The sequence below is a fragment of the Pangasianodon hypophthalmus genome, chromosome 9 (genome assembly GCF_027358585.1).
Source record: "Pangasianodon hypophthalmus isolate fPanHyp1 chromosome 9, fPanHyp1.pri, whole genome shotgun sequence".
Lineage (NCBI taxonomy): Eukaryota > Metazoa > Chordata > Actinopteri > Siluriformes > Pangasiidae > Pangasianodon > Pangasianodon hypophthalmus.
This window is the reverse complement of record NC_069718.1, coordinates 10,001,475-10,018,924: the sequence shown is the minus strand read 5'-3', so window position 1 is coordinate 10,018,924 and position 17,450 is coordinate 10,001,475. Positions and strand designations below refer to the sequence as shown.

The 17,450-nt window shown below is 39.9% G+C and overlaps 1 protein-coding gene across 1 annotated transcript in view; it reads left to right on the top strand.

Annotated features, from left to right (window-relative positions):
* wu:fb13g09 (ATP-binding cassette sub-family C member 5) overlaps positions 1-17,450 on the top strand; it is a 34,695-nt gene that overhangs the window by 2,343 nt on the left and 14,902 nt on the right. The window contains exons 4-19 of the mRNA XM_053236780.1: positions 157-312; positions 3,890-4,037; positions 6,068-6,301; positions 7,699-7,872; positions 8,466-8,613; positions 10,661-10,809; positions 10,937-11,044; positions 11,479-11,835; positions 12,268-12,339; positions 12,573-12,697; positions 12,818-12,890; positions 13,050-13,253; positions 15,709-15,834; positions 16,111-16,225; positions 16,340-16,524; positions 16,888-17,034. Of these exons, the coding sequence (XP_053092755.1) occupies positions 157-312; positions 3,890-4,037; positions 6,068-6,301; positions 7,699-7,872; positions 8,466-8,613; positions 10,661-10,809; positions 10,937-11,044; positions 11,479-11,835; positions 12,268-12,339; positions 12,573-12,697; positions 12,818-12,890; positions 13,050-13,253; positions 15,709-15,834; positions 16,111-16,225; positions 16,340-16,524; positions 16,888-17,034 (2,521 nt within the window). The remainder of the gene's footprint in view (positions 1-156; positions 313-3,889; positions 4,038-6,067; positions 6,302-7,698; positions 7,873-8,465; positions 8,614-10,660; positions 10,810-10,936; positions 11,045-11,478; positions 11,836-12,267; positions 12,340-12,572; positions 12,698-12,817; positions 12,891-13,049; positions 13,254-15,708; positions 15,835-16,110; positions 16,226-16,339; positions 16,525-16,887; positions 17,035-17,450) is intronic.

The window sequence follows — 17,450 nt, the reverse complement described above, 5'->3', positions numbered from 1 at the left end:
AAGAGCAGCGGAACTTTTTCACTGCACCACAACACTCTGTAAAGTGCTGTTCAAACACAAATGCACAAAACAGGCTCAAACACTCTTTTACATGAGGCCATGCTAGCTGCTTCTCAGCAGCACTGTGTGTCTGAACTTGTGCTGTTATTGTCACAGGCATCAGCACCCTGTGGACAATGCAGGCCTTTTCTCCTTCATGACCCTGCACTGGCTCTCTCCGCTGGCATGGAAAGCACACAAAGCTTCGTCCCTCATGATAGAGGATGTGTGGGGCCTGTCCTGCCACGAAGCCTCCGAAACCAACTATCACAGGTGAGCAGCCATTAGCCATCAGCAGCTATGAAAAGTGTAGCACTTTCATAAGAATGACATGTCTGTGTCATAAGCACATCAATGCCTCAGTCATACGCCCTATAACAATAACAGTTTCATGTTACGATCATTAATAACTTACATGTGACCTGTCATCTGTCTTACAACATACGATACAGTACACTTAGCAAAAGGTGCAGAAATAACACTTCCTATGAATCCAGTATTCATAATGCATTATAAGCACATATGTAATGTGTTATAGATCATAAATGCTAAATTATAATGCCTGGAGTAAGTACTTACATGAATAACATTTTATAAAGCATGAGTATATAACATATTATTATATCTGTTTATAAGAACAGTGATTTTTTTAGTGTACCTTATACCACTGCATAGTTTAAATCTCAAATCTGGTTGTTAAAAAGGTGTTGATTAATTTTCTATAACAGCAGCTCTGACTGCCGGCTATAACTCCAATCACAGATTCATATTAATACACTCGTTCTAATGTGTTATTGTTTCTATAGTAACAACTCTTTCACTGGGACTTGTATGACAGATGATCCAAATAATCTAACAATAATAATATGCGGATTTAAAAACATGTAGCTCTTTAATAAGGAAAAATTGTTGGCATTTTTTAAAGGAGTCTCCAGTGTCAGCGCTTTGTAACAGTAAGTTTTCCACCACAGGTAAGACTTCAGGACAGAGAACTTTGTGCTTATATGTTTCTTTGTAATAGGACAAGCTGCAATTTTTGTCTTGTTAACATGAAGAGGCTGTTCATAGCTGTTATAATGTAAGTGATAAGAGGAACTAACTTGTTTTACAGATGTTCCACAGCATTAAATGTAACTATAAACCAGTAGAAAGTATGTTTTTCATTAATAAATAAAAAGTGTAATAGTTGGTTATAGTGTGATGGTATAAGAGGAATAAAACATGTTATAGTTATAATTATATAAGGCGATAAGGAGAACATGATTACATGATACATCTATTCACAAGGACTATAACACAGGCTCTGTTGCTTTCAGTTCAAACTGAAATATATAGTAGAACTGTGTTATATAAGGAATAAAACATGACAGGACATTCTGTTATGGGGAAAAAACAACACCAACAGCAAGTTGGTGTAAAACAGCCTGAGGTACTGTCACCTGTCACTGTCACTGTTTTAGTTTTATTAGTTTACTGTAAGAGCATATCCTGTCATGTGGCAGGCGATAAGGTTAGCACAGTTTTGGACCAAGTGGGTTTTTTAAAAAAATAAAAATAAAAATACTGCACTGGTGGATTTTAAATATCTCACCCCCAGCTCCACCCACGTCAGAGCAGACCCCTTCATTTCTGATCAAAATAGCATTACTGAAACTCCAGCTTATGATTAACCAATATGCTGGTGTTAACCAGAGAAATCCACCTGCTCCAGCATGAAAACAGAGTCCTATTACAGCTATCATGACAGCTACTAGTAATGGTAACACCATGACGTGTTTATGACACGATCATGTCAGTGTCATGATACAGGAGTCGAGTAAAGTGTTACTGCATCTATTTTTAACATCCACTTTGAGTTGTTCAAATATAAAGATTGTAGGCTAAGTGTGATTGGGAATTCCTGTCATGTTTGCCAGAGTGCAGCTTAAATGTGAACAAACATAGAAAGTGAAAAAAAACAGTACCTGGATAAAAGTTGAAAGCACTGGCTTGAGAGTGTGTGTGTGTGTGTGTGTGTGTATGTGTGTGTATGTTTGGGGGGGGATAGAGGTAGGATTCATGTGGGAATCCCTGAAGAATCATGGACATATCATCTCCCAGCTCTCTCTCACGGTGTAGGCAGTTCTGGCATGTGGGTGTTATTAATAGCGAGGTTTAGAGATTAGACAGAGATCAGAGTGTTCTCCCCTTGACACGTCCTGCTAAGCAGTTATGTCATTGCTACTTCAGTCTCAGAGCTGACTGTTGACTCAGTCAGGACACGTACACACATTAATTTGCAATCTGGATTGTCTACGTTATGGAATCTGGACTGGCTACATTCTGTCTTGCGTTTATTAGTTCAATAAGTCAGCTGGCAGCCTGCGTTGAACTGAGCTACCTAGAACTGTGGTCTGTGATCAAAGGGCAGATAACGTTCTGACAGCAGGGTTCGAGAAACTCTCAGCGGTGACCGGAGAGGAGACAGGTGTTACTTTTCACCGTGTCATGTCTCGAGGTCTCACTCTCTAGTTACTGGCTGTGGGCCAAACTTAGACAGGCTATGTTAAGAATGCTTGTGTGTGTGTGTGAGAGAGAGAGAGAGAGAGAGAGAGAGAGAGACTGTGTTTGTTTGTATGAAAGTATGGAAGAACAGAGGTTTGACTAGAGCCTTATATAAAACAGAAAGATACGGGCTGTAGTGTTGTATCTAGATGTCTCACTGACTGAAAAGCAATGCCAGGAAATGTAAGATTCTTCGAAATAAAAGATAAGATAAAATTGACCAGAGGACAAACCCTTGTTTGTATTCAGGATCATGTGGGTGGAATTTCTGTGGCCAGTCTTCGAAAGACTTCAACGTGCCAAACTGGAACCCAAACTTCAAAGACTAAATAACTGGTGAATCTGCGTGCAAATATGAGTAAATATGATCAAACCCTGCTGTTTAGTCAATATTTCCCATGCTAGTTTACCTCAAATGAAAATGGAACATTTTTTTAACAAATTATTAGGAAAGAGAATCTTTCCTTTATCTCCCAACATGCTTGAAAAGTCTAGAATTATAACTGATTTGTTGTTCATTCAGAAGGCATTTATATGTTACTGAACCTGGAGAGTGTATTACACTCTGACCATTGCTCTTATAGCAGTGATGCAATTGAATTCTGGGAAACCCCATCGTGAGAACATACCCTGCAGATGGAATTAAAGCACCACAACTGCTACAGGGTGGTTTCAATCATTTTTCTTTATTAGATGGTTATCACTCATAACTGAAAACCTAGAAATAACAAGCAGGCCTTCCAGGAATTTAAACTGAATCGAGTATTCCAAGTTGTACATCTTTTTCAGAGAAACACTTAGCTTTCACCTCTATGTAAAGGAGGAGAATAGGGCTCTTCCTCATGTTGTCTCAGGGAGTTGTTTCTTACCTCTGTCGCCTCTGGCTTGCTCATTAGGGATCTAAATCTACATCCTGATTACTGTAAAGCTGCTTTGTGACATCTATTGTTAAAAGTGTGACACGAATCAAATTGATTTGAATTGAATCATAATTCAGCACACCTACTGCTGCACTCTGCCTGTATCCTGTCCATGCATTGTTATATTTGATAAAGCTAAGTAACCAGTAGATAAAGAACTCAACTGTGGCAGTGCTGATATATTTGACATGATAACCTTTTGATTACTAGCTCAGAGGCTTAAATGCACCAAAGATTTATGTTTTATGCTGTAAAGGTATGTAAAAGCTACAAACAGGATTAATGGAAAAATTGTTCCTTGTGATTGTTGTTCAATTCGTTCATCACTGTGGTGTTTAATAAGTGCTGATGCTGATGTGTGTGTCTCTGTGTGTGTCATGGTTCAGGCTGCAGGCTCTGTGGCATGCAGAGCTGAAGAGAAAAGGCAGAGATGGAGCGTCTCTCTGCCGGGTTTTCTGGAGGTTCTGTCAGACGCGCATGCTGGTGGCTTTACTCCTTCTCCTCATCTCTACAGTGACTGCCTTCATTGGACCTGTGAGTGGCAGCCTTGTTTATTCTCCTTCCCTCGTACATCAGTGCAGAGCAAGCTTAATAACTGAGTAACATCCTCATTAAGATATGGACAGACAAACTCCATGTTAGAGTAAACACCATAATAATTAAAGATTAAGGATATTCACCTAACACACACAAACACACACACAAGCATGCACACACACACACACACACACAGAGTGCTCGACAAAGATTTAAGGGTTCCCTTATGTGGTTAAATATTAATATCTTTCAGTAGTTCATGCTGATTGAGAATGAAGTCTCTCATACTTTTAGTGATTGAATGTGATATTGTTACTTAGATTAAAAGTGTGCTCAGATTTTAAAACGCTTTTTAATACACGTGACCTGTGCTGAACAGGGAGTGAATATTAAATAAACATTTTTTGAACTTTGGACTAGACCACTTAGTGCATTTTTTTTCCTATTTGTTTGCTAGGTTGTGTCCACTCAGGATCTAAGAGCATTAATACTTGCATAATGGCACATTTATTTCTCACTGCCACCTAAATTCAGTTACAAAGGTCAAGTACTGCCTAATCTATGACATGACTGATGCTGAATAATAAAACCATAACTATTAGAACTGTACAATTAATCATGTTTAAATAGTGATTGCAAATTGTAATGATTTGGGGATGTATTCTGTAAGGAGATGGAAGGAGTCTCCAGTCTCTGTGCTTTTGTTATGGTCAGTAAGTTTTCTGCCCCAGAAGAGTCTTTAGGACAGAGGGGAGTATGCACATTCTGGTTTCTTGGTAACATGGCAAACTGCATTTTTTTTGTATTGTTAACCTCAAAAGAAGGTGAAGGAATGACTATTTATATATGCTATAACATAAAATAATACAGGGAACCAAAACTGATTTGTTTTTAATACAGAATAACTGTGATAAATAATAACGAACCAAATAATGGTCATTTTAGCCATTATTGTTCATTCATTCATCATTGAACTGTTTCCTGATTGTTGTTTTGGACAGACCATATGCTAGCTCATCACATTAAGCCTCATTTTGGAAAAGAAGTTAAAGAATCGGTTCAAGAGCTTTTTTAAATCATCTAAATCTCAGCTTGGTTGGAGAGGAAATGCTCTGCTGCAAAAGAAAGTGGCTTGAAAATAATAAATAATGTATGAGACTCACAGCAATCATCTCCTGTTAGATTTTTATGTATGAAATCTGTTTTAATAAATGAACAGAGAGCAGCGCACTGTGGAGGGTTGTTTCTTTATTCACTGACTGACTAAGATATCCTCATGTCCTGCACAAAGAAAGTGCAGTTGTACAGTGTATTTATTCACATCTGACCTTGACTTTATCAGGTGATGTTCACAGAGTGAAACATTTCATTTATACTGCTAAGCACATACACAGTGAAAGTGGGTAAAACCTTAACGTAAGGTTTAGTAATCAAGTGATATAAAGTTCATGAATTGAAGGTTGCTTCTTTGTTAACATACTAGTAGGAAATAGTAAATGCATTCATTAAAGGTGCAGTATATATTTTTTTTTTACTCTTACTTGGAAGACGAATGTGATAAAATAGAATAAACGTGATTAAAAATATAATAGAATAAAAGTGATAAAAAGGTTTAACCCATGGCTTCAGTATTACGTAGCTGAGAAACCTGTTTGGAAAACTGATTTTTGGTCCGGAATGCTTGTAGGTGTTTGGACATGCCTCCTGTCAGTCATTTTATAGACACTCTATTCTAAAGGCCGCTGTAGATCCTGGGGGCGGAGCTTCATGAATACGGGTGGGAATTGGGGGTAGGCTTAAGGAGTTTAAAAAAAAATCATTCAAATGTCAAATGCACCTATTTAACTGTTAGAGAAAGAATTGACTGATCTTACCTAATGCAGGAATTTATTCCTAATTTAAGGAATTTGAAAAAATGTACAGTACTGTGCAAAAGTCTTAGGAACACATAAAGTAATGCTGTGAAGCAAAGATGCCTTTAAAATGATCTTAAATATTTTCTACATTAAAAATGTTTTCCCGTGCAGGCTCTGCTGATCCGAGCGTTGCTGGAGTATGCTCAGAGTTCAGAGGTGTGGCTTCCATACGGCCTGGCTTTGGTTGGAGGTATATTCCTCACTGAGTTGATTCGCTCTTGGACGATGGCTCTCGTGTGGGCTGTTAATTACCGCACGGCCGCACGCCTGAGGGGGGCAGCGCTCACGTTTGCCTTCGAGAAAATCCTACGTCTGCGCAGCACTAAAGAAATCAGCACAGGGGAGGTGAGAAAACATCCATGCCTCTCATCCAGTGCTACACAATGCATGTTTATGGTACATATTGCGTGCATAATCTGTGGTGGATGCTGTTTCATATGTCTGCATACTACATTGTTTTTGTTGTTAGTCTTAAAGGAGCAGTGTGTAATTTTTTGAGACCTCTAAGGTGAATTGCAGTTGAAATGGAAATCAACACCAAGATGTCTGTTAGAAGTCCATATAACACAAAAGTGGCAGAGCTCAGCAGACTTGGGGGTGAAGCTAATTTCAGGGCCAGAAAAAATTTAAACAGAAGCCCAAAATAAATAAACTAGCTAAATCCATTACAACACTGAGATTTACAGTTTTGTGACACAGTGAGCTGTTCCAAAAGGGGTGACGCAGTTAATAGTCAGTAAATGTGTTTGCAGACAAGCTATTCTGTGATTGGTCAGCTGCAATGTCAGTCAAATGGCCTTTTTCCTTTTAAAATGCTCATTTCTTGACCAGATTCATTGCAAGTGTTTCTAAAATCTTTCAGAAAGCATTGTATATGATTGTTGCAGGTCTAGAAATACTTTTAAACGTGACGTACTGCACCTTTAATATGAGCCAAGTAGTATTAAAATCTGCCTACAACTAGGTCTAATTAAGTGATAGCCATGTTTTTTTATGCAGTGTATTTACTGTCCTGTGTTATATTTATTGTATTGTCCTTTTTTTTATTATTTATCTGTTCACTTTTGTATTGTACTATTGTATTGTCTATTGTGCGCTGCCACTTTGTCTCCCTCAATTTTTGCGCTACATGGAGTTGATTGTGTACACTGCTCTCTGTGACCGCTGTAATGTTGCACCAAGGCCTTGAAGATCACTGTTTTGTTCTACTCTATACTTGTATATGGCTAGAATGACAATAAAAACCCTTCAACTCTCTCTAATGCTTAAGAACACTTTAAAGCAGCTTTTGCTTACCAAATGTTAACTGCTTAAACTCCAAGGATTTGTTAGCAGGTCCAGACTCATTCCTCAGTCTCATAATTACACAGCTTTCCTATTGGTGTCGCTGTAGTTCCTAATTAATTCATAGTAGTTAATGGATAATATGCTTTTTGGTAAATGGATAAATAATAAGCTGAGACTGTAAGGGTTTAACGCAATAAATGTGCATTAGACCTACATTTAAGATAATACTTCTTCTAAGATACATTATATTATATTATATTATATTATATTATATTATATTATATTAGATTAGATTAGATTAGATTAGATTAGATTATATACTTATAGCACTATATATCTGTGCTTACTTCCTTCTGAGAATGTTTTTGTCAGGTCTGACCCAGTTTCAGTGTGTGTAATTAGAGTGTGATGGGAAACAGTGAGCTGAGTTAACATCTAGACTTCTGTTTTTTCAGCTGATAAACATTTGCTCCAGCGACGGCCAGCGGATATATGATGCTGTTTCATTGGGCTGCCTGCTAGGTGGAGGACCTCTGGTGGGGCTTCTCGCCTTGTCCTACAACACCTACTTCCTAGGACCAACCGCAATAGTTGGCTCTACCATCTTTATCATCTTCTATCCATTAATGGTGAGTAATGATGCAATGCACTTAATGTTTTATGTGCTAGACTGCCATGGCACTGAAAGCTTTAGTAACGCATATCCTATAACATAAATATTAAGTCAAGGAAATAAAAGAATACTCTGAAACATTGTGCTTCTCAGCCGTGGGTCACCCTATGTAGCCTACATAGTCACCCTGTACATATATCATTACGCTCCCACCTTAGAAGGAAGTCCAGTTTTACATGAAGCCAGTGGTAGTGATAAAATCAGGTAGGTAATAAACATGGCTGCCAGGTGAAATAGAAAGGCTTGGACTGCACGCGGGTCACTTTAATATTCTGAATGGGCCACTGAGAAATTTAAGTTATGCACCTGCATAGCAAAACTACGCAATATGGAATACGAATATGGAGAACTTTCCCCCACATAAGTACTGACACAAATATCAGACTGGGTTGCCAACTCTGAATATGACCGAAATTATTGGATATTTGGACATATCTGTTCTGTTCAACAACATATTTACTCCGCATAATCATATTACATGTCCTGTTCATTTCTAAATATTCTGGACCTTCCTCACACTCTAGTGTATCCCCTTTCCATTTCATGCAGATGCTGGCCTCCCGACTGACTGCCCACTTCCGCAAGAAATGTGTGGTAGTCACGGACTGGCGTATCAGACTGATGAATGAGATCCTCAGCTGCATCAAGTTCATTAAGATGTACTGCTGGGAATCAGCCTTCGCCAGCAACGTCCACAGTAAGCCATGATTCCCCTCTGCTCTGCAGCTGAGTCGGCATGCTCTCACTTTCTCAGAAAGGCAGCTGCCCTTTCTCTCCTCCCACTGGCTTCTTAAAGTACCTCTGAGTTACCTTCTTGGTGAGGCTTTTCTGCATTGAATATTCCATCAATCAGGGCTTTCTAAAGTCCCCGAGCTACAAGGCTAATTTAAAAAGCATTTAACACTCTTTGGTACCTAATGTCTGAGGAGAGATTTCACTTAGCTGGCAGCTTAGAGGAGAAGGTGGCTGTAATATATGTGAGTGATAAGCAGGGCTTTGCAATAATCACTGTGAAAGTTCAAAGCTGCAGATTCAGGTAACAGGCAGACTCAGAAAGCCAAATCCACACTTATAGACCTGGTAAAAGAGATCAGGGACAGGACCAGAAACTGCAGGAACAGGCCTAAGGCCACAAGTGGAACTCAGGAAAGCACTGCAGGAGAGAAAAATTGCAGAGAGAGAGAGAGACATATTATATTTCACAAATGAGCTCTTACAAGGAGATAAAACCAGGTGAACAGGTGAAAGTAACCAAACAGAAAGATTGAGAGTTAACAAAAAGCAGAAAACCATTATCCAGGATAGAAGTTGGAAATGAAACAGATGGGGTCCAGAGAGTGGGAAGCCATAGGGCTCAGAGTCAAAATCGTGGTACAAGATGGTGTACCATCATTGTATTGCTATTTTATCAATTAAATCTAAAGCCCCATTTATCACATGCGCCCTTTACTTGGTAATTTAATGAACACTAAATGGAAAGGTTCAGAGCCAGAGTCCAAATAAACCAGTACGGTTCCCTACAAAATTATTGAAAGCGCTCATGTGTAAAGAGAAGTCAGTATATGACGTGGAAAAAAAGCGGCTTGATCACTATTTGTCCTACAACAAGAAAAGCCTAATGTCAGTGAAGAAGATGAAGAAAAAGAGAAATGTCTCAGACTTAGAGCATTTCAGAAATGCAGGAGCTGTTCAAGTGCTTGAAACATAAATTCCATCAAATCCATTGTATGTGGAATTGCTATACATCACATGCTGCGTAACAGGATTTTCATGGCAAATGTGAATATGCAAATATATATGCCTCCAAGAAAAGGCTGAAGACTAGGAGAAAGAAAGAAATCCAGAACATTACCGCTAAAAGTATTTCCTTAATATCTCATGTTTTGTCTGTGAAGACCTTGATTCCAGTCGTGACTACTCGTTTTTGCTATTGATCACTTGATATGCTAATTACCGTCTCAAGATTTTGACCTACAAACTGTTCCATGGAGTGGGTATAGAGTTGAGAACCGCTGCTCCTAGACAGGCGTGAAAAACGTCAGTCTGATTGGATGGGGTCCTGCAGAGTTTAGTGATTTGCCTGCTCTAGCACACCTACTAAACCTGCTTATTAACTGGTGTGTTGAAGGTAATTCACTGAACTGTGCTTGATGCCGGCCCTCCAGGACTTGAATTGGGCACAGTGATTTAAGATGTAATTAGCCTCTTTAATATTTTAGTGTAATTTCAGTGATCAATAAGGCACGGTCATGAGCAATGCTATTGTCTTCAGTTACCTTTCTCACACTATATGGACTAGACTATCATTCTAAGCACATATTTACTCCACAGTGCCTTGTATTTGAGTTACAGGAACACATCAGTGATGCACTGAGGCTTTGTAGAGGTTATGGCCATGGCTCTGGGTGGTTTTTGGATGGAAGATGGAGAAATTGGCCATCATCCAGCCAAATGGCTTGTTCATAGCTATTTAGAAGACAAACACTACATTGGTGCTGGAAGGCTGCTGCAGGGCACTTCATTCCAAACTAGCAGCTCACAATAGTCATCAGGCACTTCATTCAAGTTTAGGGCTTCGAGGCATGAAGATCAGTCTTCCCTCTCTGGTTTTCTGTCTGTGCTATGTTCAGGAGGAACAATGTCTGGCCATTATAAACGAACATCTCTGAGCACTCTGGGTACTAGAGATGAAAATGGGTTTGTCTCTATTCTGACTCTTCTTGACTCTTGGCTTGTGTTTTTAGAGGTTCGATCAGAGGAGAGGAAAATATTGGAAAAAGGCAGTTTAGTTCAAAGTCTCACCATTGGTGTGGCTCCCATCGTTGTTGTGATTGCCAGCGTGTGTACATTCACTCTACACATGGCCCTGGGCAACGATCTCACTGCAGCACAGGTATGCTCACTTTACAAAGTATATACTCCATACTTAGTACACATAAACAAAAAAAAACAACCAACTACCCGTCCTCTCCTTCTCTTTTGGTGAATGGTTCTCACTATGCATATCTTTGTGTCTACAGGCCTTCACTGTTGTGGCTGTCTTCAACTCTATGACTTTTGCCCTAAAGATTACACCCTTGGCAGTGCGTGGTTTGTCAGAGGGTGCTGTCGCTGTTAAGCGATTTCAGGTGAATTGCAAACACTTCAGTCAACCAATCAGGTCTTGAAGTCAGTTTTTATGGTAGCCAGTCAGCATTTTAGGCAAAGCAACTGTCCACCAAATTTCATTTAAGTATGTTTTTCAGCAATTTTCTAATTTGTCTACAAACAATAGAATTCCAATATGTTAAAAATCTCAAATGACAACAATACATAATGTAAGGCATAATCAAGGCAAGATTTAATGAAGATCTGTGTGTGACATCTAGAGTAGTGAGAACAGATCAGATTTAAAAAGAGAGATACAAACTTTTAACCAGATTAACACAATTAATACCCAAATAACTCTAAATTTCATGTAAGTATATAGTAAATTATGCATTTTTTGGTTTTGTACTGAGGGAATACTAACTTTTGCACTTATCTATATATTTCTTGCTACTGTTTCCTCATTTTCTTACAGAGACTCTTCATGATGGAGGATCACGAGGTCATATTAGACAAAATGGAGGATCCTGAGAATGCTGTGGAGTTCAGAGACGCCACACTGGCATGGAATAAAGCTCGGCCCCCACCGACCAAAAGGGCAAAGCCACAGCCGCCCCGGAAAAGAGGAGGCATGCGTCGAGTGCTCCGGAGGGAGAAGCTGAGTCTCTACATTAGCTCAGAGGATGAGAAAGCAAAAGGCCAGGAGCCCAATGCCGAGCACCTCCTCACACACATGGAGCAGGAGAGCCCACAGAGCACCATCTCCTCCACCCAGAGTGTGCGTCCACCTCTGCACAAAACCCTACATCGTGTCCAGCTCACAGTCCGCAAGGTACCACCTACATCTCACACTGTCTCTCTCACTTTTCAGCATTTTTCCCCAGATGTTCTGTCCTGGGTATACAGTGTAACTATGAGGAGATTCAGGTTCATTGTGTATCTGCACAGACAGCTTGACAGGTGTTAGTTTAGGATTGAAAAATGTTTGGAGAGTTCAGCAAACCTGCAAGTCAGAAAATGGTGCCATATATTATTTATAAACAATTAATATTTATATTTAGAATTATTTATATATTTAAATATAGACCAAAGGGAAAAGGATTTTTAAAACAACACAGTGCAATATTAATTAATTATGTTATTAGTTTGTGTCTAGTAGGTTTTGGCACCTGAACTTGTGCTAGTTTTGAGGATGTTTTGGCCTAACCCGAGGTGTTTTATCAGTCCTCAGTTGAGTGGCACTGACTGAGCTGTGTGTCCACAGGGCGCGTTGGTAGGAGTGTGTGGTGCTGTGGGCAGCGGGAAGAGCTCATTGCTGTCTGCTCTCCTGGGACAGGTGAGAGAACACACTGCACATCAGAGCCTTTTCTGTCTGTGGTCTCTTGTGTGAAACGCCCCTTTATCTCTGTGACCTTTCTGGAAGGCTGAGCTATGCACTCAGGACAAGCGACCAAGAAGAAAAGTGCTGTGCACTGACTTGCAGGACATGGCCCTTGAGATCAGAATGGGTCAAGCTGTCTGAGACACAAAGGTCATCTTCAGCACAACCTGTTTCTCTTTTCTCTACAGATGACCTTACTTGGGGGATCAGTGGCAGCGAACGGGGGCTTTGCCTATGCTGCTCAGCAGGCCTGGATCCTCAACAGTTCCTTGAGAGAGAACATTTTGTTTGGGAAAGATTATGTGGAGGAAAAGTAAGACCTGCTGTCTGGAATCAGCTAGGAAGAAGCATTGCCTCATGTGCACAAATTGAGACATGTTGGAAGTAAGACTATGAATCTAAATTGGCTCTGACTTCCCTAATCTCCCTTCAGGTATAATGCTGTTCTGGAGGCCTGCTGTTTAATTCCTGATATCACTGAGCTACCTTACGGTGATATGACTGAGGTAATGAGGCTCAGTGCACTGTCGCTGGGCTTGTCATAATGACTTTCATTGAAATTTATTGCCATTTTATTGTTATTTGCTGCTGTTCCCTCGTGAACCGTTGTAAATAAAAAAAGATCTGCTGTAAGTGAAACCTCCACTGGCACACTGTGTATCTAGATTGGGGAAAGAGGAGCCAATCTGAGCGGAGGTCAAAGGCAGAGAGTGAGTCTTGCCCGGGCACTTTACAGTGACAGACCCATCCTGCTACTGGATGATCCCCTCAGTGCCGTGGACGCTCACGTGTCTTCCCATCTCTTCCACAATGCCATTCGCAGTGTGGCCGGGGAAAAGACTGTCATATTTGTTACACACCAACTGCAGGTACGTTCATTTATAGAGAGTAAGTGTACCAGTGTGCACAAGTAAACTAAAACCCTCACATGGGGATATTATCTGGAACAGTTGCTGTCCTACACAGCTCCCTAAGGACCATGAGTAATTATATTCACTTGTTTTCTAGCCAGCTGTATGCTCTTGCATCATTCGTTCATGTAAAAAAGCTTTTGCCGTCTAAGAATCAAACAAGTGTCAAATCCAGTAAAGGAGATCATCATGAGGCTGAAAAAAGGAGAATGAATTATTCAGAAACATGGCCACCATTTTTAAATGTATTTATTAAAAATCTATTGCATAATTCATACACCTTATACTGTAAATATATTTTAAATTTTATTTTAAGGAGAATATATGGATCATAGTTTCAAGCAGTTTCATTTATTTCACATATAATTATAATAATAATAATAAACAACTTTATGATGCGACACGAAACTGAAAGAGTTACTGTTACCACCCCAAAGTTGATTATCTTCCAATAACAGCATGTCCCTAATTATTTATCTTTATTTAATAAAGAACAACATGTCATACTTGTCACTACTTAATGTCACGCAACATACAGGAACATACAGTTTCTGTTGTCACTTGCATTATAACAGCTATAAACAGTCGCTCCCTCATCAGCCTGTCTGCAGCTTTTCATGAGTTAAAAGTTAAAGCTTTACCTATGTCTTTTACAAAGTGCTGACACTGGTGACTCCTGGGGTGTGTCGTTAAATAAAACATGTCTTCACAGAGAACTTCACCGTATGAAGAATTACACACATTTATAAATCTGTTCAAGTGGAACATCCACTGTACAAGTCCCTGTGTAAGCTGTTACTATAGGAACAGTCTCAAAAGGTTTTGAGAATTCAATCAGACTGTATTATATTACTAAATTAATAATATACTGCATCATTTATAAAACATACTGTATTTTATAGAAAGGATGCAGTTTATTATTAATTTAGTAATATAATACAGTCTGATTGAATTCTCAAAACTTTTTGAGACTGTTCCTATACACAGGGACTTGTAAGTTGTTACTATAGGAACAGTCTCAAAAAGTCTATCTTGTCTATCTAATGCTTTCTAATGTAATGTATTTTGGCAAACACTGTATGTTACGTGATATTTTTCAGTGTATCTCAGTGTATTTCCATTGTTTGAGGTCCCAGGGAAAAGAAACACCAGGTTACATTCTGCTGTAGAGTTCTAGGGAGAGAATAAATCTTAGAGACAGGGCAAAGGTACGATTAACCTGTAGCAGAGAAATGGAAAGAGGAAATGTGGAGAGAAAATAAGGAACTGCTCATAATCCAAAGCATTACTGCTTCATCCGTAAAACATGGTGGAGGGATTTTCATGGCTTGAGCGAGTACAGCTGGCAATGGACCTGGATCACTTGTCTTTACTGGTGATGTGACTGCAGACTTTTCAGGGTCAATAATACCAGAACTAAAGGCTAAAAAAAATGTATGGAGATTCTGCTAATTTGATTCAGGCACTGAATAAGGTGCTAATCACAGGGTATTTGTAATATATATATACATATGTAGAGAGAGAGAGAGAGAGAGAGAGAGAGAGAGAGATTTCATACATGGCCCTCCACCACTTTTTACAATGCTTTGGATTATGAGCATTCAAAACTAGGGCCGATCTGGCTCACTCCAATTAGACGCTTCTAGCACACAACATAGATTTTACGTTACAGTTGATACTAACACTGTCTCATATCAGCTGTTAGTGCACGTACCTTAATAAATCACTTATTTAGATAGCCCTGTGATGCAGCATGAGGAGCAGTTTGAAAAGATGTGGAGGCTGGCTTCATGTGTCTCAGAGGAAACGTGTTTGCCCCTCCCCTGGCTGGTAGTTGTTATGTGATAGGGGAGAGTTAACTAGTGACTGGGAATTGGTGAGACCAAACTGGGGGAAAAAATGACTGTTACAAAGTGCTCACACAAGACGCTTCTTAAATTATCTGGCGCATGTGTCATGCAAGTATCAAGTTGTGACTACAAAAATGATAACATACTATAACACATGTTCATAACACATAACCACAAATGCTTACCTCTGAAAAAGTATTTTTCGTTAACATTTATTGACAGAGTTCAACAACTGCCCTTAGACTTCAAATATAAGCACATCTCGGGTTAATTTTCTAGGTAGAGGGAAATGTGTCAAAATTCTTCTCTCAGGTATTTGTACATACACTATAGATGCAGTAGACAGATATTTGGTTGCAGAGTATTCCTTTAAAGCTTTAAGTGTTTGTTCTATTATACATTGACTTTAATGCCTTTATATGTTCCTCTGGTACAGATTTCCCTGGAGGGACATTATAGCATGTTATGAATCTTTATCCATGCGAGCATTCTCACATCCTCCCAGTCTTCCATCTATTTATCGATTGGTTCACTATGTTTGCTTTAAATCTCTTCTCTGGCAGTACCTGGCAGAGTGTGATGAGGTTGTGTTGATGAAAGACGGGCAGATTGTGGAGCACGGCACGCACGCCCAGCTGATGGCCCGAGGACGTGACTACGCCACGCTTTACACTAGTGTACAGCAGGAGGTACAGTTTGCCACCATGCTTGGGGAAAACACCAGGGTCACTCGCTTATGGAGTGCTTCATATTGCCTTTTGCACAATTCATGAAGCGTGGCCTGCAAGGCTGCTGTTTTAGAAATGTTAATTCATTCCTGGTGTCTATATTTTATGAGTGCATTGATCTATGAGTGTAGTACCTATAAGACCTTGTCGCTATCATATTTAATGACCTAACATTCATTGTTCTAGCTGCCATAATTTTTAGCTCATACTTTGATGCGCTTTCTCTCTCTTTCTCAGAACCTGGTGAGGAAAAACTTGAAAAACCAGCAGGGGGGAGAGGAGAAGGGCTCGGCGCTGTGCACTTCTGTCATCAGTACGGCAGGAAAGCAGCCCGCTGAGAGAACGAGAGGAGGTGAGGGCTGTGGAATCTGACAATAGCGCGGTTTGCTTAGCTGACTTTTTAGGCAAGAAATGACTCACAGATCTGTGCTCTTTTCTCCGTACTCTTTGATACGCCATCCCACAGACCAGCTCATGCAGGCTGAGGAGAAGGGCCATGGGGCAGTCACCTGGGCCGTCTACGCCACTTACGTCAAGGCTGCTGGAGGACCCCTGGCCTTCATTATCAATATCCTGCTCTTCTTCTTCACCACAGGCAGCATAGCCTTCAGTAACTGGTGGCTCAGCCACTGGATCAAGCAGGGCAGTGGGGTGAGTGAGCCTCAGCTGGAAAGCTAATGCTGATAATAATAGAAAGATTGTAGAAGCCATTATAAGGCCATAACTGCCTCCCTCACCCACAGCTGTTAGCAATGCTGGTATTTCAGGGTGAAACAATCCTTTAATGCCTCTTTATAACACTAAACAAATCTGTGTTTTGCTGCTTGGCAAAAGCGAACATTAGTCCCAGCACTAATTAGAAATGCCACAATGAACATAATTTTCTCTGAGGAAGAATCACAGCCCAGATGCTGGTGCCGCATCTATTTTTGACGCTGCCTTCTGTAAACATGACTGAGTTTGGGATTTGTTTGTGTGTATGTGTGTGTATGTGTGTGTGTATGTGTGTGTTAGAATGTAACAGTATTACAGGGGAATGAGAGTGTGGTGAGCAGCAGTATGAGACTAAACCCCCACACTCAGTACTACTCCAGCATCTACGCCCTGTCCATGGGAGTGACGCTCTTCCTCAAGAGTGTGCGGGGCATCGTGTTTGTCAAGGTAACACTTCATGTCTGAGTTTACCGTCTGGATTTTGTCTCATGTCTCACCCTAGTGACAAAGGAAGAATTCATCACAACTACATTTTAATGCATTTCTGAAATGTATAAGTGTATTAAGCCAGGGTTTTCCAACACCATTCAAAAGTTTATGAGCAAAAATCACATGCTCAGATATCCTGTAAAATTAGCTGACATTATCCAGCTAGCAGCCGTTAGCAGTAAAGATTATGAAGATTGATAAATTTGACTAAAACACCCTCTCAGTCTATCAGGTTGGCTCATCTTAGCCAACTAGCTAGATTTATTTGTTAAGTCAATGAACATTTATGAATTTGATTTCAAAGTTCTATCAGAAAGCCTGTCAGGTTAGCTTGATCATGTTAGCTAACTGCGTAGCTTTAGTAATGCTTAATG